This window comes from Bos javanicus, chromosome 17, assembly GCF_032452875.1.
Source record: "Bos javanicus breed banteng chromosome 17, ARS-OSU_banteng_1.0, whole genome shotgun sequence".
In the NCBI taxonomy this organism is placed as follows: Eukaryota; Metazoa; Chordata; class Mammalia; order Artiodactyla; family Bovidae; genus Bos; species Bos javanicus.
This window is the reverse complement of record NC_083884.1, coordinates 52,034,577-52,055,190: the sequence shown is the minus strand read 5'-3', so window position 1 is coordinate 52,055,190 and position 20,614 is coordinate 52,034,577. Positions and strand designations below refer to the sequence as shown.

Sequence of the window (20,614 nt, the reverse complement as noted above, 5' to 3'; positions counted from 1 at the left end):
TGTGGTGTATTAGCAGAGACCCAGAGGAGCAAGAAGACGGGAGAGATGATGGGTTTTAGAGGAGGGAACGACCTAGCTGGGTTTTGAAGTGTGTGTAAAAGTTTTCCAGGAAAATGGGGGTCAGGGAACAGCATGAAAGTGTTAGTTGCTCAGTCGTGTCTAGCTCTTTGTGACCCCATGGACTGCAGCCTGCCAGGCTCCTCTGTCCATGGGATTCTCCAGGCAAGAACACTGGAGTGTGTTCCCATATCCTCCTCCAGGGTATCTTCCCAACCCAGGGATCAAACTGGGGTCTTCTGCACTGCAGACAGACTCTACCAGGGAATTAATGCGAACAGCTTTGGGCTCCTTTTAAGATGGACCAGTAAGAAAACTGAACCAGAAGGGAGTCAGGTGAACCCTTTTGGGGGCTGAGCCTGGAAAAGAGGGTGGACCCTCTGCAGGCACCAGGAGGACCTGAGTTCTCCCTGTGCCCTGCCAACATCCTGGTGTGGGGTCTGTGCTACCGGCCCTGAGAATAGAGGTGCCAGGTGGTGTCAGTTCTGAGGTCCTGGAGACAGAGGGCTGGCAGAGATGACCCTGTGGGTTGACAGTTGTGTTACCCCCTCACCCCCACCCCTGGTCTGACTACAGCTGAGGGAAGAGCCATGGGATCCTGGGTGACACCAGCATGCCTGGCTAACCCCTGGTGGCTGGTGTGGCCAGTACAATCTGACCCACCCTGGATTCCAGGTGGGGGCTGGCCTGCACCCCAGGCAGAGGGAGGCCCCGCCGAGGACAAGACCCTTTGCTGGCCCAACACTGCCACCTGCTTGTCGGCACCAGTACTGCAGCCCAGGTGCTAGGCTGCATGCTGTGGGACTCAAGCCCTCTGCCTACTCTCTTCACGGCAAACAAAGGTTCGCAGGGTAAATTTGTAGTGCCAGCGAGGCTGGGCAGAGTCCCCTGGGAACGCAGATCCCCCCCCCGCCCCATGCCCCGGTCTACACCCTGGGGAGATGGGGTGCTGGGTTGACCACCAGGTTAAAGGTTGGGCTGGGGATGGCAATTTCTCCCTCCAGTGGCCCTGGCTCTCTTCTCCTCTGCCCCCGACCCTGAAAGCCCATCCCGCACACCATGTCTGCTGCTAAGAACTGCAGCCTCTCTGAAGCGCTGGCTCCGCTCCTGAAGGAACATGGCAGGCGTGAGAGCACAGCCCTTCAGACCCGTTCAACCAAAACCGCAAGTCGCCAATCGGCAGATGTCTCAAGACTCGAGGTGGGAGGGCTGTTCCCTCTTCTGCCTCATATTCAAAGCCAAGGATCTGTCTGTTTTCTAACGAGGCGTAGGTGGAATAATTTTTACTTTTTAAAGTATTTATTTATGTGGCTGTGCCGCATCTTAGTCGTGGCATACGGGATCTTAACTGCTGTGCACAGGCAGAGTTGTTCCGCAGCATGTGGGATCTTAGTTCCCTGACCAGGGATCAAACCCGTGCCCCCTGTACTACAAGGTAGATTCTTAACCACTGGACCACCAGCCAAGTCCCAGAATAATAACTTTTGAGGTATTTTAACAGTTCAGAGTTGATGATGCCTGTCTTGGACACTGTCAGCATGGATGTGAATTTCCGATACCCTCCTCGTGGGTGAAAATTCAATACTCCCACCATGGGTGTGATGGTTCAATGTCCACACACTGACGTCCTTACCATTGGTATAAATGCTCGCCTGCAGAGGAGCCGACTCACTGGGAAAAAACCCTGATGCTGGGAAAGACTGAAGGCAGGAGGAGAAGGGGATGACAAAGGATGAGATGGTTGGATAGCATTCCTGACTCAATGGACATAAGTTTGCTCCGGGAGATAGTAAAGGACAGGGAAGCCTGGCTTGCTGCAGTCCACGCGGTTGCAAAGAGTCGGACACGACTGAGCAACTGAACAACATTCAGCTGCAGATGGGACGAGTCTGGGGAGCCCGGGGACGTGCCCATGTCCCCCACAGGGTTACACTCCCACCGTCCCGTTCTGTGTTGCCCACCCTCCGGGCTGCGGGTCCGAGATAGAGGAGCCTCTGTAACTCGAGTATAATTTGCTTTTTAATGAGAAGAACATGTGTAAATGACAGGACGCCACCGCCGTGCGCAGATGGCAGTCACAGAATACCCATCAATTCATTCTGCCCAAGGAAGGGAGGACGCAGGGGGGCTTGGGGGCCGGCAACTCCCACCCCCCCTTGGTCCTGCGGACAATGGGGTCACCGACTGTCGGCCTGCGCACGCCTCTTGAACGGTAAGCAGAGATCGAAAGCACAGCAGCAATAATACTGGGTAAGTCCTTCCTTGCTTAAAACATCTGAATTAATTCATTGAAGGTATCAAAAATATACCCTGTAAACCAATATATCATTTACACCTGCCTTTCCTTCCCGCCGCTGCGGCAATGCTGCGTGAACGAAACAGTCCAGTTCCTCGGAGCAGCCGCTCGCCCCAGGCCGCACCCGGCCCTGTCGCCTGCCCACCTGGCCTGATTCAGTTTCCCTCGGTCTCGTCGGCTGGGGCAGCCCCTGGGGCCCGGGGAAAAGAGTGCTGGGGCCTGGACAGGGCCCGTGTCCGTCTGTCCAGAGTGCTAAGCGGGAGGGGGGTTGGGGGCAGACGGGGCTGGGGGTGCGGGGGCTGCGAGCTCAGTTTAGACTTTGGTTCCAAATGCGTTAAGGGGGGAGGCAGTGGCGTGGGAGGTGGGTGGTCGTCCTGCTTTGGGTCCCTGGCCGCCCCGGCTGTACGCGTGTGGCTGCCACACACGCCTGCTGCGCCCCCTGCCCGGCCCGGCCCCTCCCCTCCCGAGCACCAGGTAAACATCCCCTGAGTAAGGTCACTGCGCGGGCCAGCCGGGGCGGGAGTCGTAGTTAAGGCTTTAGACAGGCAAGGATGCCGGCTCTGGACGGACGGACGGACGGACGGATGGGCGCACAGGCAGACTCAGGGGCTCCTTCCTCGGTGCGGGGAGTCGGCGGCCGCCCGCTCCTTGCCCCGCTGCTCCAGCTGCTCGCTGCCCCCTCCCCGCTCTGACCGTCACTCGCTGTCGGACAGCGTCTCGTACTGCGAGCAGAGCAGCGGCTTGGGCTCCTCGTCCCAGGCGTGGTGGGGGCCGGCCAGGGGCCCGCTGCCCGCGGGGAGCCCGGGCGGGGGCGGGGAGGCCATGACCCCTGCCTGCAGCCGCATAATCAGGGGGTTGTAGGGGAACGGGGTGGACCCTGCCGGAGAGACCGGGAGAGACGACTCGGTGAGCCAGGCAGTCCCTGTGGGCCCCACCCACCTGCAACTCTGGGGCCTCGCCCTCCTGCCTCGGCTGCCCCTTCTATCTCCTGAAGGTTCTCAAACTTCCCGCCTGGACTCCCTGCCACCACTCCCATCCCATCCATGCCCAGCAGCCTATCTTCCAGCCCTGCAGGAGCCTCCTCGCTGCTCCTGCCCTTGTCCCTGGGGCTTGTTCTGCAGCCAAGGGATCTCCTGAACCTCCACTAGGGACCTCCCCACACTCAGAGAGAAATCGGGGGTGGGGGGCTCCCTTGCAACCCCCTGCAAACCCATGGGACTGGTCCCTGCCCACGAGCTTCTCTCTTCACTTCCGGAATCCTTCATCCTCTCTAACTGCACCCTTGCCCTCCAGCTGGGCCCTTACAGGAAGTGTCCTGACCCTGTGCAAGCCTGAGTTTAGCTGGGCAGGGCCCTGAGTGGTTTTCTCAGAACAGGCCTGACCACACGCTCCGTGCACAGTAGGTGCTCAAGCAGCTGGCCTGGCCCCCTTGCCCAGCCCAGGTGCCCACCTGCGGACGAGGGCCGGTCCTCCCACACGCGATTGGTGAGTGGAGTCCGGCGGTTGCAGTCTCCTTCCGAGTGCACCGAGGAGACGGAGGGTGGCCGGTCCCCAGACGCCAGGCCCGGGGCTGGGGACTTGGCTTTTCGGCTGCTGGGTCTGCCGGAGACTTTGGCCTTCCCGCCGCCACCTGCAGAGAGACACACGGAAGGGGCCGCGTTGGACTGTGAGGACAGGTCTCATGCTGTGGGGACTGGGGGATGGGTGAGGCCCTGACCCCCTGCTTCCTGGGCCCCCCAGGGAGGGGGAACAGCAGCCCACGCCCCTGGGAAGCCAAAGAGGTCAACCAGATGTCCAGACCCAGCCATGCGCCTGGATGTGCAGGGGTTTCTACTAGGGCAGTGGATAGAACTATGTGCAAAGCCCCCTCAGGCTGCCCCGAGGCCCATCTACCCACTATGGGCTAATACTCCAAGCACAAAGCCTCAGGCCTCTGGCTTGACCCTGACCATGGCCCTAGGACTGTGCTGGGGCCTGGCGGGGTGCAGGCCCTCTGCAGGGAAGCCAGGGGCCCTGATGCCAGGCCTCGGCTCGCCTTAAGTCCAGAAATGTCCTGGGGCCACAGCGTCCAGGTTAGAAAAATGGTTCAAGCCCTCTCCTTGCCCAGCCCTTGCTCTGATATGTGGTTATGATTAGGGACCCAGGGCTGAGGGCGAGCCGGTCCGTGTGGTTTCCCTAACTCATCTGAGTTTGGGTCTGGCACACAGACCCTGGTCTCCTCCCCAGCAGGCCCGAGGGCCAGCCGTGGACATGCATGGTGGCCACTGCAGGCACAGAGCCCACTGGCCTGGCTGCCCATGAGCCCAGGGGTCCCCTCGATCCACACACAGAAGGTAAGGTCCTCACTCCAGCCCAATCGCCCCCAAGGAGACACAGAGGCCAGGACGCGGGCATCCGGGGACCTGTGTCCGGCAGGGTTCGAGGAAGGCGGGGCAGGGCTCGGGCAGCGGTGTGAGTGGTTTTAGAAAAGCGGCAGCTCCTTTGTGCCCAGTGGGCAAGGGCGGACCCGGGGCAACTGGGACACCTGGGGGTGCCCGCCCAGCTTGGGGTTAGCCAACTCCAGGACCACGTCAAACACGCACAAAAAAGTCAAGTCACAAGCTCCAAAGCTGGGGGTGGGGGGCGGGAGGGGGGGCGTTGGTCAGAGGACCGTGGAGGAGGAGGAGGAGGAGGAGGAGGAGGAGGAGGAGGCGGCGGGAGGATTAATGACACCAGGGTGGGGAAAGACGGGGCGGGCGGGCGGGGCTGGAGGGCCGAGGCGGGAGGAGGCCTGCAGACCTGGCGAGGTGAGTGCGTGTTCGCTCCGTCCGTCAGCAGCGGTTATGGGCATAGCAGCAGCGGGCAGGCTGGCACTGGCATTCAGAGGGTTAAAAGCATTGGCGCTGAGCGGGTGCTCTTCCCACTGATCATATTTACCCATGAGCGCCTTTCTAATAATAGCCTCCAGCCCCATGTTGGTGCTGGCATGCTCCTGCACCGCCTGGCTTCTGCAGGTCATGAGGCCTGGGAGAGAGACACACACACAGAGGGGCCAGGAGGGGGCCAGAGGGGGAGGGAGAGAGAAGCACAGAGGGAGAGAGGGAGGAGAAGAGAGAATACACAGTGAGCACATTTCGGCAAAGCGACGATCGGTTTCCCTGTCTACCCCGCCCGCCCTGGTCTTCCCTGTGGGGCGATGGGTGGGAGGCCTCCCTCTGACTCGGACACTGGAGACTCTTAGGGATTCCTGGTGCGGGTGAGGGGGAGAGGTGGGCTTTGGGGAAGTTACATGCTCATCACCCCCCACCAAGCCTCACTTCTACTCTGCCCTCTGGGGAATCGGAAGCTCTTTCTGGCTCCCTAACCCCAGCTGGGGCTGCGTCATTATTTAAAATCCAAGTGGACTTAAAAACAGGGAGTGGGGTGGAGGGCGGGATCAGAGGTTCCCTTATTGAGGGGAAAGGGCTGCGGGGAAACTAAGCCCAGCCTGCGTGCAGCGCTGGGCATGGGGGAGTCCTTCTTTGGTTCCCAGGGCTGCGGAAAGGGACGGGGGGAAGGTGACCAGACAGTCCTCTGGCTGCCCCCACCTGGGAGCCCCCAGCCCCCTGCCTGTCCCCCACCCCCCACAGCTGGGGCCTAACTCTCCTCCCACGCCTTCTCCCCACCCAGGGAGCCACGAGGAGAGAGAGGTGCAGAGACGGACGGTGAGGGAGGGTGGCAGCCATGCAGTTACGGTGCGTGCGGGGGTCAGGGCAGAGCTGGAGACAGTGGCCTGGCCGCGCCCGCCCGGCCACCCCGGCCCACAGTGGTCCGATCGACGGTTGCCCCCGTGGAGCCTTCCAGACACCCACTGCGAAGTCAAGCCAGTTACTCCTCTTTTTCTGTTCACCAGGTTTTCTGACCCTCTCGTGTTTCCTAGGGACTAATTTTGCAAACCCTGGGGAATATGCCTCTTTGGGGTATTTTTTGTTGTTGTTGTTAAACCAGACTTCGCTTTCAAAAACCGCCGACAAAGCTCTCTGCCTGCCACCAAGCAGAATTTTTCATGAATTTTAAAACTTTTGCTCCAAGCCAACTGTATGATTAGCAAGTCTGGCTGACCCCTGACTCATCTGTAAACTGGACTGCTGACTTCGTGACACGGCAGCTTCTAAGATCACATTTCTAAAGCAACTATCTGCTGTCTATGTTTCCTTTTTCTCTTCTTCCTTTTACTTTCAAACTCGTTCACAGCCACAAGACCCCTTGACTTTTTTTTTTTCTTAAACTGGGTGTTGGCCGTGTTTCATCAGCACTTCAAATAAAAAAAAAGCCATGTCCATCAAGAAAAAGCAAATTTTCCTACAGGGATGATGGATGGGTGGAGGGGCAGGGAGAGCATTTATGATCCTACAAACTTAAACAGAGGGAAGTGGAAAAAAAAGATGTGAGGGATGCTGGTCATGATGGTTCCTCAGTAGGTTAGCATCCTACAATCACAGATGAGCCCGACACCAAGGTCATGGATACATGGTCTGACTGGTGCTTAGTCAGGAAGCTGACCCACCGCCAGTCCTGAAGCAGGAGCTAAAGCAGCAGAGACTAAGGTCTGGGGGAAATTCTTTTGTTTGGATTACACGGCTTCGGAAAAAAAAAAGTTGGATCTAATTTATATACAAGTTTTCACATAAATCTTGGTTGTTGCGCATGAATTTCTACATACACGTGCACCTGCGTGTCTCAGTGTTTCAGTCAAGGTTCAGAACATTCTGGAAACATCCATTTCTGACCATCTTGTTGTTTCGACCAAACTGCCTCCTCCCTGTTGCCTAAGGCTCAGCACTTAGAGGCCCCGTGGCCCCTTGATAAAATCCAGTAGTTGTCTTTTGCTCACCCCGTGCCTGGAGCTGTGATGGCCCCAGAGAAGGTCAATATGTCCCCCTGTGTTCCTCCCGAAGATGCTCCCACTCTGGCAGAGCGTCAGCCCCATCTGCTCTGGGCTCAGCCTTTTCACACCAGACACAAGGCCCTTCCCCACCCAGCCCTACAGAGGCAGCAGAAATGCACAGTGTGGCCCCTACTGGAGGCTGGGGGATCCAACCCCAAGGGCTTCCAACGCATCATAGAAGGCTTAAGTTTCAGCTTAAACACACGTGTGGATTTTACGCTCCTCTCAGAATACATCTGCAGTGTTCCCCTAGCCCCCTGGCTAGCATTTTCAAGTAAAACTGATGCTCTAACTATATAAAATGCCCACCTGGACCGTGAGGGTAGCCTGTATGCACACAGGCTCACTCCCCATCCACAGACTTGAGTCTCCATCTGAGACCCCCAACAAACAAGCCGGGCAAGTTTCTGGACAGCTGTGTGTGATTCTAACACTGTCCTAAATGCACCAGGAGGCCTTGAAATTGAACTCCAAATAGAGACTCATTGCAGGCCTCTCCCTCCCCCGCCTCCGGCCTTTTATGTGCATCTGTATCCCCACTGCAAGGTTTGCTTAGACCAGAGGAGGGGACACACTCGAACTGAGAAAGGCTGCCTGTCACCACGGCTACAGCCAATGTGGGGCCCAGAGACCTCCATGACCTCACTCCCGAGTCTCCTCCTGGGTCCAGACACCCAGTGTGACCTCCCCAGGGTGCATAGTGATGGGGCTGGGGTGGGGGGACAGGCACAGGGCTGACGGCCCCCGGGATGGATGGTTACCTGCTCCGGTGATGGCGGGCATGTTGAAGATCTCCGTCCCCGGCTGGCCGATATCTGGAGGGGGATGATAAGAAGGGTGAGGGCGATGGGCCCATGGATCCTGGAAATCATCTGCCCCGTCACCCCCACCCCACGCCCCAGCCACCCGCCCCGCTCCCCTGTCTGGTCTAGGCAAGGTGCGCCAGCCAGGAGCTTGTGCCATGCAGCAGGCCTAGTCTCGGTCCATGGGATTCTCCTGGCAACAATACTAGAGTGGGTTGCCATGCCCTTCTCCAAGGGATCTTCCCGACCCAGGGATCGAACTCGTGTCTCTTGACATCTACCTGCATTGGCAGGTGGATTCTTTACCACTAGCACCACCTAGGGCAGCACTTGAGAGTCTGTATTTCTTTTTAAAAAAGACAGCCTGCCATACATAACGCCTCACTTGGCTATGTCTCGAGTTTTGGAAGCTTGACTACCCTATGTGTGTGTGCTAAGTTGCTCAGTCATATCTGACTCTTTGCAAGAGACCCCATGGACTGCAGCCCTTCAGGCTCCTCTGTCCATGGGATTCTCCTACAAATGGACTCTGAGTGCTTGTGTGGAGGTTCTAGCACAGCTAGAGGGGAGCACAGAGCTACTCATACACCGTTGACCAAAGAGGGGGTCATCCTCTTTAACTGTGCGCACGGCTCTGGGAGGCACACGCGTGCAGCAGTGAGGGAGGAAGGGGACACCTGCCAGACAGCCAGGTCAGCCAAATCAATCCTGGTGACCAATGGGGTGACAGAGGTCACAGCCAGGTGGCCCTGACATCTGAGATTTTGCATTCTGAGCCAGCTCTCGGGGGCTGCTCATCCACTGGCCAGTGCACGGCACTGGACAAGGTTCTGGACTTAACAGCCTGGGCCAGGGACTGTCTGAAAGGCTGCGATGCCAGCCCCAGAAGAAAAGGCTCTGCAAGGCCCTCGAACTCCCCCTGACTAAAGAGCTCTTTGAAGCTGGGGATGTGAGGACCCTCCATTCATTGGTTTACCGGCTCACAGGTTCTCCTGAGCGTCTGTTATGGGCCAGGCGCTGTGCTAACAGGGGTGGGGAGCTGAGCTAGGACTGACATCCAGGAACCACACAAACAGGGGAAAATCACATATGTGAGGAACACCGTGAGTGGCAGACACATGGAGCCCTTGTATGAGCATGACCTCAGTTGCTGGTGCCCAGCGTGAACTGGCCCGTTCATGCAAATATTCCCCAAGAGCCCTCTGTGTGCTGGGCACCATTCTGGGCACTGCATTCTGTGCCACCAGATACCTACAGCAAAAAGAGAGACCACCCTGGGCTCCTTGAACATGAGGTGACGGGCCAGCGGGAGAGGTGGTCGGCAGGTCCACCCGGCCCTGCTGGTCCCCAATCCTGCCCCCCGTCACCCCGCTCCCGGGGAGAGGTGGGCCCCTTACTGTATTCTGGCTCATTCCGGTTGTGGGTGTTCAGCTTCTTATTGATCTCCTGTTTCTTAGATTTGACCATGGCCGAGTTGCTCTCGGTCAGCTTACTGAAGAACGCTGGCGGCTGGCTGGTGTTGCCTGGAGATTTGGAGCCCATCCTGTTGTAAGAATCAGACATCCCAGGTCAGTTCACTTGGCGCTGAGGTTGCACACCCTTGATGACGGGGCGCTTACCACCTGAGCTGCCTTAGAAATTCAGAATGATGCTTCTCCCACCCCCGAGCCTGCTTCCTTGGTCTCTTAGGGACCATGTCTCCTGAAATCCTCTATCCTTGGCTCAGGATATCTCTGGAGAACCCCAGCTGTCCTGGTGGGCCATACCTGTCTGCCTACCACAGTCAGATGCCCAGAAAAGGGCTTGTGGAACCAAAACAGGCTCAGATCACACCTTCCCCTGAGATGAGGGGGTTTTTTTTCTCTGCCTCCATCCCCACCCTGGGCCCTGGCTTGGTTCAGAACATTTAGCTCTTTAAATCTCAGATCCTCAAGTGTCGGCAACAGGGGCCCAGCCTGAGCTGAGAGACCCCAGCTCAAGACTCTGGAAGTTGTCATGGAGGTCTCCCAAGTTTCGACCTTGTTTAACAGTAGGTCTGAGGTCCTCAGTTGCACCCCGAAGCCCTTGTCAAGCCCCCAATTGCACAGCGGTGGACCGAGGCCACAGGTGGGCAAGGGCTGTATTCCTGAGCACCCCAGGAAGGGGAGGGGCCACCGAGAAGATACCTGGGCTCCGCCTGTTCCCCGTCCCGGTACAGCAGCGGGTACATGGTGCCCCGCGGATGCCCAGGCTCCACCATGCCCTCCGGCGGGGACACAGGTTCGATACCATCCTCGCCGCTGCCCAGGGCTGATGTCTTGCTTGGCTCTGGAGACCTGGGTGGAGAGAGGGTCCCAACGGTGGTCAGAGCTCTGAGCTCTCTCTCTTGAAGGGGGTGTACCCCTCCCTCCACTCCCCTGCAAGCCCTGCCTCACTCTAAACCTGCGCTTAGCACACTTTTCCTATAAGGGGCCATATAGTAAGTATTTCAGGGGTGATGGGCCAGTTGTGGTCTCGACTATATTCTTCTTCATTTAAAAAGAATAATCCTTTAAAAATGTAAAAACGTCTTTAGCTCACGGACTGTGCAAGCACAGGCTATGGCGGGATTTGGCCCATGGGGGGCACTCTGTTGAACCCCTGCTGCTCCCCCACGCCAGGGACCCCATTGCTCCCCCAAGGACATCCTGCCATCTCCTTTCCTCTGTGTGCTACCCGGAGTGGCTCCCTCATCCTAATGGAGGGCCCTCAGGGGGGCCCTTCCCTCTCCTCTCCGACCAGGGGCCCCTTGGGGTAACCAGGAGTGTGAAGTGCATGGGTGCCTGCTAGGAGGCTGCTCTCACATCACACAGCTCTGCTTCGAATCCCAGCTCTGCCACTTACTGGCTGTGTCCCTGTGGGCAAGTGAGTTCACTGCTCCATGCCTCAGTTTCTTCATCTGTGAAATGGGGTAACACTGCCTATACTTCCTGAGGCTGTGGTGAGGATCCTGGTTGGCGTGTGTGAAGGGTTTAGCTTGGTGCCTGGAACCCCCACAGAGTGTGGTGTACATATCAGCTAGGGGTCCAGCTGCTCTGTGACCTTGAGCCAACTCCCCAACCTCCCTTAGCTTCACCCTTCCCGCAGCAGACACCTCACGAAGCTCCTCGGTGGGGGCTGGCAAGGGGCACCCTGTCTCCCACCCCTGCTCACCTCTTGCCCCCTTCACTGTGGGGTGAGCCACGGGCCTGGGTGCCGTGGTCCGGGGGTGGGAGGTAGAGGTCACTGGGCGGGCGGCGAAGGTCCAGGACAGGGCAGCTGGCTCCGGGAAAGGAGTAGAGGGGGGCGGGGAGGGGCGCGCTGAGCTGCTGTGGGTGGTGCCGCGTGTAGTCCTGCGTGATGACCTCCTGCAAGCCAAGGATCAGAGGAGACATGAACGGTCAGGTGCCAGCCAGCTGCCAGAACCTTCCAGATGGGGTGAGGGCTGAGCTAGCATTGGGGGTAGCACCCTGGGGCGTGGTCCTCGGCTCCCCAGGAGCTTTGAGCCTATTTATAGCAGCTCAATGCCCCCAGTGCATGGGGTGAGGCCCGAAGTCCCCACCTGGGCCCAAGATGGGTCAGATTCAACTGGCCAGCGTGTGTGAGGTATGGATCGTGGATGGGTTTGTGCACCTGACGCCCCATCAGTGGAGGAGGAGGGACACCTGAGTTGGAGACGACTCTGGGACCCCCGGCATGACGTGCCCTTGCCAACCCCCAGATCCCTGGTTCGCCCCCCACCCCTACCCAGGACTCAGTTTACCTGTCAGAGGACGTGTGGACCCTCCTCCCCTCCTCCCTTTCTCAGGACCTAGTCCCGCCCCAGGTGCAAAGGCAATGACGAGGTGGGGTAGTTACACTGATGTGCTGTGCCAGGGTGACGACCCGCTGGTGACCTTTGACCCCTGGGGTGGTCTGGAGCAGCGGGCTGGACGAGGGCTGGTTCTCGGGCAGCGGCCGCAGGTGTGGGAGGTGTGCCGCCTCGCCGCTGAGCTTTCCTGGGCCTGCGGGCAGAGCAGGGCTGGTCAGGGCGTGGCCGGGGTGGGCAAGGCCGGTGCCCCCCGGGGCTGCTGTCCTCAGATCCCAGCTCCGCCCTTTGAGCTGAGACACGGGGCTGACTCCACCACCTCCGAGTGCCTTGGCTTCCCCATCTGTGTGGGGCAGGACCCCACCTGGCTGCTTGTGCCGCAGGTCTCCCTCCAGGTGGCTCTTGTCGAGCTCCTCCAGGTGCTTGGGGAGCCCCTTGTCATGGGTCAGGCTGGGCGAGCTCACGGGGCTCACGGGCTCTACCCCGTCGGGGCTGTAGCTGCCGCCGTGGTAACCTGCAGCCGGGCGAGGCCCTGAGTTAGGCCAAAGCCAGGGCCAGGGCTGCCCTTCCCAGCCCGCCCCTCCACGCTGGATGGGTTCCCCCGGGCCAGAGGCGGGGAAGATTTGGGCAGACGGAGAGCGGGAGTGAGCCAGCGTGAGGGCTGCTGGCCAGCCAGGGGTGGGGACATGTCGGGAAAGGAGGGTGAGACAGCACTGCAGAGAGAGGTGGACGGAGAAGAAAGGCAGAGAACGAGACACACAGGCAGACAGGTGGAGGGAGATGGAGAGAGACCCAGAGACAGTGAGAGACGGACAGCAACAAGGTGCCAAAGGGGGACCGGAGACAGACCCAGCTGGTGGGGGCCGGACGTGGGGACTGAGATGGCGCAGGATGGGTTTCGGGCAAGGGAGTGTAGAGGTAGCGGATGGGTGGCGAGGGTGTGAGGTCAGTGTGGTGGCGAGTGACACTCAGATCCCAGGGTTGTCCCCCCACATCCCCCTCTCCAGCACAGAGGAGCCCTGAGCTGGGGCTGGAGGTGGGAGACAGGCACAGAAGACTCCCCTCTTCCCTGGGGAAGCTGGCTGGTGGGTCGGCAAGGTAGACATGGGGCCAGAGCATCCCCAAGACCCCCTCACAACCTGGGCAGAGGACGCTGGGGCCAGGTTCCCAGCTCCTCCTGGGAAGCGGGAGGGTGTTTCTCTTTCCTCCCTGACGTCCCCCTCACTGTACGCCTCGGGGGCAGTGGGGCGGGGTGGGGGAGGCAGCCTCCAAACCACACACAGCAGCAGGCAAAGGCGTGGGCCTGCGCCCCTCCGCAGCCCCGCTCCCCAGACAAAGGTACAAAGGGGGAGATGGGAGGCGCGGCTGGAGTCAAAATCACAGATCCATTCATTAAAGGAAAAAAAAGCAAAAATCCAAAAGAAAAAAGAAAAATCATGATAAAAACGATGTGCAAATGATGCAGTGCTCCCCCCTCCGATCGGAGGGGTGGGTAGGCGCAGCTTGAGGAATCATCAGAGCGTGCAATCGACGAAGACGAGCTTCAAAACAAAATACCAAAACCAACGAAAAATGGGGGGAGGGGAAAAATAAAAAGCAGAGATCTGAAAATATCTTTAGGCCACAAGACGGGGTGGGTGGGCGGCGGGGCCGGAAGTCTTACCATCGCGAGGGGAGTCGTTGGCCAGCGAACCTCCTTCTCGCGGCCCTTTATCGTGAGCAATTTGACGCATGATTATCGCGTCTATGAAGGTGGCCGCTGTCAGGGTGGTCTTACCCAGAGAACGGAGTTCCAATTCCTGGATGGAAAAGGGTTTACTTTGAGTCTTTTCCCGGTGCAGGTCCGCAGCTGAGGCGGGGGGTGCCGGCTGGTCCGGGCTGGCGTGGTGGGACGCGAGGCTCTTCGCTGGGGTGCGGGCGATGGCCGCATGGCCGGAGCCGGGGGGCGCCAGGGGCCGAGGCTCAGAGCCCTTGCCGGGGGAGGAAGCGGGCTCCAGCCCGGCGCGGGCTGGAGGCTTGGCAAGGAATGTGTGGCCAGCGTCCGCGCGGGGCCGCTCGGGCCGGGCGACCCGAGGGGCCTCCTTAGGCAGCAAGACAGGCTCCATGAGGGTGGGGTAGACCCCGTCGAGGGTGCCGCCCAGCGGGCAGTGGGTGGCGGGTGGGAATGTGGCAGCTGGGCGGACAGGCGAGGAGGTGGAGGTGGACCTGGGGGAGGAGAGAGGGAGGGTCAGCAGCTGCAGGAGTCATAGCTGTGGCCCTTGAGGCTGAGGCAGGGTCACTCACTCACTCTGACACTCTGAGGGGTCGCCACTGCCCAGAATAGCTCCCACATTCCCCAGAATAAACCCTCCCAACTGTGGCCTGCGAGACCCCATGCCATAGGGCCTCACCTACACCATCCATCCATCCATCTACCCATCCATCCATCCATCCACCCACACACCCATTCATCCATCTACCCATCCATCCATCCACCCACACACCCATGCACCCATCCATCTACCATCCATCCATCCATCCACCCATGCACCCATCCATCCATCCATCTACCCATCCATTCATCTATCCATCCACCCATGCACCCATCCATCCATCCATCTACCCATCTATCCATCCACCCACACACCCATCCATCCATCCATCCACCCACGCACCCATCCATCCATCTACCCATCCATCCATCCATCCACCCACCCACGCACCCATTCATCCATCTACCCATCCATCCACCCACCCACACACCCATGCACCCATCCATCTACCATCCATCCATCCATCCACCCATGCACCCATCCATCCATCCATCCATCCACCCACACACCCATCCATCCATCCATCTACCCATCCATACACCCATCCATCCATCCATCTACCCATCCATCCATCCACCCACACACCCATGCACCCATCCACCCATGTACCCATCCATCCATCCATCCATCCACCCATGCACCTATCCATCCATCCATCTACCCATCCATCCATCCATCCATCCATCCACACACCCATCCATCCATCCATCTACCCATCCATCCACCCATGCACCCATCCATCCATCCATCCATCCACCCATGCACCTATCCATCCATCCATCTACCCATCCATCCATCCATCCATCCATCCACACACCCATCCATCCATCCATCTACCCATCCATCCACCCAGGCACCCATGCACCCATCCATCCATCCACCCATCCATCCATCTACCCATCCATCCATCCACCCACACACCCATCCATCTACCATCCATCCATCCAGCTACCATCCATCCATCCATCCACCCACGCACCCATCCATCCATCCATCTACCATCCATCCATCCATCCATCCACCCACGCACCCATCCATCCATCCATCCACCCACACACCCACGCACCCATCCATCCATCCATCTACCATCTATCCATCCTTCCACCCATGCACCCATCTATCCATCCACCCATCCATCCATCCATCCACCCACACACCCATCCATCCACCCACGCACCCATCCATCCATCCACCCATGCACCCATCCATCCATCCACCCATGCACCCATCCATCCATCCATCCACCCACGCACCCATCCATCCATCCACCCACACACCCATGCACCCATCCATCCATGTACCCATCCATCCGTCCATCCATCCACCCACGCACCCATCCATCCACCCATCTACCCATCCATCCATCCACCTACACACCCATCCATCCACCCACGCACCCATCCATCCATCCACCCACACATCCATGCACCCATCCATCTACCATCCATCCATCCATCCACCCATGCACCCATCCATCCATCCATTTACCCATCTATCCACCCACATACCCATCCATCCATCCATCCATCCACCCATGCACCCATCCATCCATCCAGCTACCCATCCATCCATCCATCCACCCATGCACCCATCCATCCATCTACCCATCCATCCATCCATCTACCCATCCATCCACCCACCCATCCATCCATCCACACATGCACCCATCCATCCATCCATCTACCCATCCATCCACCCAGGCACCCATGCACCCATCCATCCATCCACCCACACACCCATCCATCCATCCATCTACCCATCCATCCACCCACCCACGCACCCATCCATCCATCTATCCACCCACGCACCCATCCATCCACCCACGCACCCATCCATCCATCTACCCATCCATTCATTCACCCACACACCCATGCACCCATCCATCCATCCATCTACCCATCCAACCATCCACCCACACACCCACGCACCCATCCATCCATCCAGCTACCCATCCATCCATCCATCCACACGCCCATCCATCCATCTACCCATCCATCCACCCACCCACACATCCATCCATCTACCCATCCATCCATCCACCCATGCACCCATCCATCCATCTACCCATCCATCCATCCATCCATCTACCCATCCATCCACCCATCCATCCATCCATCCACCCATGCGCCCATCCATCCATCCATCTACCCATCCATGCATTCATCCATCCACCCACCACCCATCCATCCATGATCCCATCAACCCAAAACCTCTTACTGAGCACCTACTATGTCAGGCACTGTTCTAGACATCAGGGATATGACAGGGCACAAAACAGACAAAACTGCCTTATGTTCTAGGCGAGGAGACACACTACGTACAGGCTCATATGATAACATGATAAATTAAACTCCTATTATTGTGGCAGTTGCTTGAAGGTAACGATTCTGGGTGGAAAACAAGCAAACAGCAAGGGAGCTCTCAGGCATGGGTGGGGTAGGGTGTCTCCCTGAGGGGCTGGCATATGAGCTAGAGAGGAAGTAAGCAAGCCCCGTGAAGAATCAGAACGCCAAGGGCAAAGGCCCTGAGTGTGGGCCAGGGTGGGTGGTTAGAGGAAAGGGCAGGGGCACCCAGTTCTTCCACCTCAGCCACCAGGGGCCACACAGGGCTTCTTGCTGTCTTCTCTGCCCGGAGTGCTCTCCTCACTCCAATTGGGCTGGAGCTGGCTACTCAAGAGTCCCATACCTCTTCCTTCAGGCAGCCTTCCCTGACTGCTGCCTTGGTCTAAACCATAAGCCCTAAGAGGGCAGGGCTTGCATCACCATATCCCCCATACCCAGCACAGGGCAGGAGACCTACTGCAAGCCCACCAGGAGGAAGAAATACACAAATGCACTCCCTCTGACCTTCAACTGCTGCTGCTACTGCTGCTAAGTCACCTCAGTCATGTCTGACTCTGTGTAACCCCATAGACGGCAGCCCACCAGGCTGCCCCGTCCCTGGGATTCTCCAGGCAAGAACACTGGAGTGGGTTGCCATTTCCTTCTCCAGTGCATGAAAGTGAAAAGTGAAAGTGAAGTCGCTCAGTCATGTCTGACTCTTAGTGGCCCCATGGACTGCAGCCTACCAGGCTCCTCCGTCCATGCGATTTTCCAGGCAAGAGTACTGGAGTGGGGTGCCATTGCCTTCTCCGCTGACCTTCAAAGATAGTCTTGGACATGAGCTGGCCCGACTCTATCTCTCATTGGCTTCTCTCTCTAGTCCAATGTTTCCATGAGGAAGTCTTTCACTAACCCTCACCCTCAAGGGTCTTCCTCAGCTGCCACTGGGGAAGGCTTTGATGTTCCTGCTCCAGCTTCTCACTGGCTGTCGCTGGTGGGAACTCATGTCTGGGCACCCTGCTCTTAAGAGTCAGGTGCTCCTGTTCTGTATAACTGCTGGAAACTGACTCGGAGGACACCAAGACGATGCTTTTGGTAAATGATATTATTTTTTTGTAATTGGAATTGTGGTGGGGAGGGCGTGATTTAGAGCAGCCAAGTGTGGGGAGACTTGCATGAAGGGACGCTTCATTTTGGAAGAAGCAGCTGCCTCCACACAGGTCCCTGGGCAGGGAGGGGCCCTGGGGAAACACCTGCCCCTGGTCAGGCAGCTCAGCCCACAGGCCTTGGGCAGTGGTAGGAGGTGAGTCACCAGCAGGGACTTGGGCCTGTTGTGATAGGAAGTGGACTCCGGGGACCAGACACATCCGGGACCTCTGCAGGTTCTCCAGTCTCCAGGGAACCTCTGGACTTGGTCCAGACAAGAGGCACCCGATCTCCTCCTCCCTGTGGGGCTCTGCTGAATGAATCCCTGGGGGAGCAGGAAAGCCTCTCCTCACAGCCCTCATGCTCTCTCTCCCTCTCTGCTCCAGACTCCATTCCTGAACTCCATAACCTACCCAAGCTGCTCACCTATCCACCCACCCAACTCCCCATCCACCTACTCATCCATCTACCTACCCAGCTCATCACCTATCCACCTCCCCATCTACTCACCCACCCACCTACCACCTAACCAAATATCCATTCCTCCACTTACCCGACCCATCATCTGCCTATTCACCCATATACCCTCCATCCACCGATGTAACCATCTAACCATCCAATCAGCCTCCCATCAATTCATCCACCTATTCACCTAGCTCTAACCACCAGTCCATTCGTCCACCCACTGTCATCTGTCTGTCCACCTACCTATCCATTCATCTAGTCTGCCATCCATCCATCTACCACTGACCCACCTATGCACCTACCTACTCACCTGTCATCCATCCACTTATCCATCCATATAAATGGATAATATCCACTTATCCAAATCTATTACTACCCATCCATCTAACCAAATCACCCATCAATTTACCTCCTCACCCAACTCTCTGCCCACCCATCGCTCACTCTCCCATTTATCCCTGGACCCATTGGTACCGGCACACATCCCTCTACCTGTATCCAGCGACCAGCCCCCCACTCCTCGCCCCCCCCACCATGGGCCTGTCCCCTCCCCTGTGCCAACCTGGCCCACCTCAGGACCGTAGGCGTGCTGGGCTCCACGGAGGTGATGATGCTCTTCATGCCCGTGTTGTGCAGCACACTGGGCCTCTGCTGGATGGTGTCCTGGGTCCGCGGTGAGATGGGCGAGTGCTGGTGGGCATGGGAATGGGAGGCGGGGCGGCTGCTGCTGCTGCCCCCACCCCCGCCGCTGCCGCCGCCACCACCACCACTGCTCTGCTCCGTACCTGGGGGAGGCAAGCTGTGCTATCAGACCCCTGGTGCAGCTGCGAAGACCCTGCCCCCGGGGCGTGGGCTGGGGGCTCGGCCGTCCTACCGGGTCTCCAGATGGGTGCGTGCTCTACGGTGGTGGTGGACGTGAGGATGGACTTCTCCCGCTCGCGCTCGCGCTCCCGATCGCGCTCCCGTTCCCGCTCCCTCTCGGTCGAGGACGTGGTGGTGGGTTTTGTCAAGTGAGTGGGGCCTCCTGGAAACCCAAAGGCCTGAGGCTCAGCCCCAGGGACAGGAAGCCCCGCCCCCCACCACCCCGACTCATCTTCTGGGATGGAACAGAGAGGGCAAGGCATCTGCCCAAGGACACCCAGCACTGGGGTGGGGGCATCACCTGGGGAGAGCGGTGAGCTGCTGAGCCGGCTGCTGAAGTGCTGGGGTGCGGTGGGGAGGTAGGCGAGGCGGTCCATGGCCGTGGCTGGTGTGCCTGGTGTCGGGGGCACCAGTACAGGCAGGTGTGGCACTTGAGACAAGTCGATGATGCCTGTGAGAGAGGAGGTGGGGCTGGGGGCTGCAGCGACGTGGGGAGGAGAGGAACCAGGCTGCCTGCTCGCTGGACCGCACCACCCGGTGGAACACCGCACACCCTCTGAGAAGCAGCACTGCCTGGTGCTCCCTCCTTGGTGCACGCCCTAGGTCTGAATGCCGGCTGCTCACAGCCCTTCCTCCCTTTGCTCCCAAGCCCTGAAGTAGAGGTAGCTTGCAGGTGGCGCCACTGCATACACTGCTGTGCCCCTTTTGCCTGTGACCCTAGGCCATCAGTTGCTTGTATTCAATCCCCACTGTTTGAAATACCTAGTGTGACCAGTTTTAACAACTAGACCCTAACTAGGACTTGGTTGTTCTGAAAGAACATTCCGGAAGTGTTTCTAGAGAGTGTAATATTCATGTGCAAAGTAACCACAGGCTGGTTGCTCATCAAGGGAACAAGAAATTCAAACAGCCTTACATGTTTTTTTTTTTTTTAAGGACCACATACATCAACAGCACACAGGCACACGCAGAGCCCATGTGTCGTCCAGGACGCAACCACACACAACTCTAAACACTGGCAGGGTGGTGGGTAAGATGTGGGCTTTCATCGCCATGGTCCTGGGTTTGATCCCTGGTCGGGGAACTAAGATCCCACAAGCTGCGACATGCAGCTAAAATATATTAATAAGTTAAAAGAAACCGCCCGCTGGGTCTGTGCATGCTCTCAGCGAGGTGATACCACCCGGGACTCTACAGTGACCACTCTCGGCAAGGGCAGATGTACAGGCGTGGGCACATATGTGTCCTGTGCTTCAGGAACCTGGGCAGACCAGGGATAAGGCTGATTCTGGGTAGAGGGTCCTGCCCACCCGTGTGCCTGGCAGCACCCCGCCCCACCCACCTCGCGGGCCAGTGGCGTAGTTGAGGGCCAGTGAGGACTCTCGGGGCGACAGGCCCCTCAGCATGTCGGCTCGCTGGGCCATGGCGGTGGCCGCGTTGTGGTGCATCTGCTGCGAGGTGATGTAGTCGTTGATGATTGTCTGGCGGTTCTCCAGCGCCGCCGTGTCGGGGTAGCCACGGATGAGGTAAGGCGGGTACAGGTGTGGGTAGGTGGGGTTGGGGGCCAGGTGCCGGGGCAGGTAATAGGCAGCGGCTGCCAGGAGAAGGGGAATAAGTTCAGGCCGGCCCACACCTCGGCTGG

The 20,614-nt window shown here is 58.5% G+C and overlaps 1 protein-coding gene across 21 annotated transcripts in view; it reads right to left on the bottom strand.

Moving 5' to 3' along the window:
- Positions 1–2,058: 2,058 nt before the first annotated feature.
- NCOR2 (nuclear receptor corepressor 2) overlaps positions 2,059–20,614 on the bottom strand; it is a 237,130-nt gene continuing 218,574 nt past the window's right edge. For 9 of the 21 annotated variants that reach the window (XM_061384552.1, XM_061384554.1, XM_061384548.1 and 6 more), the window contains 14 exons: positions 20,315–20,566; positions 19,274–19,423; positions 18,986–19,135; positions 18,674–18,896; positions 13,531–14,072; positions 12,232–12,381; positions 11,918–12,063; positions 11,234–11,427; positions 10,228–10,377; positions 9,460–9,605; positions 8,021–8,074; positions 5,132–5,356; positions 3,804–3,983; positions 2,059–3,230 (listed from right to left, as the gene is read on the bottom strand). In XM_061384552.1, the coding sequence (XP_061240536.1) occupies positions 3,049–3,230; positions 3,804–3,983; positions 5,132–5,356; positions 8,021–8,074; positions 9,460–9,605; positions 10,228–10,377; positions 11,234–11,427; positions 11,918–12,063; positions 12,232–12,381; positions 13,531–14,072; positions 18,674–18,896; positions 18,986–19,135; positions 19,274–19,423; positions 20,315–20,566 (2,744 nt within the window). In that variant the 3' untranslated portion in view covers positions 2,059–3,048. The remainder of the gene's footprint in view (positions 3,231–3,803; positions 3,984–5,131; positions 5,357–8,020; positions 8,075–9,459; positions 9,606–10,227; positions 10,378–11,233; positions 11,428–11,917; positions 12,064–12,231; positions 12,382–13,530; positions 14,073–18,673; positions 18,897–18,985; positions 19,136–19,273; positions 19,424–20,314; positions 20,567–20,614) is intronic. The other 12 variants (XM_061384561.1, XM_061384562.1, XM_061384569.1 and 9 more) reach the window with 7 other exon arrangements.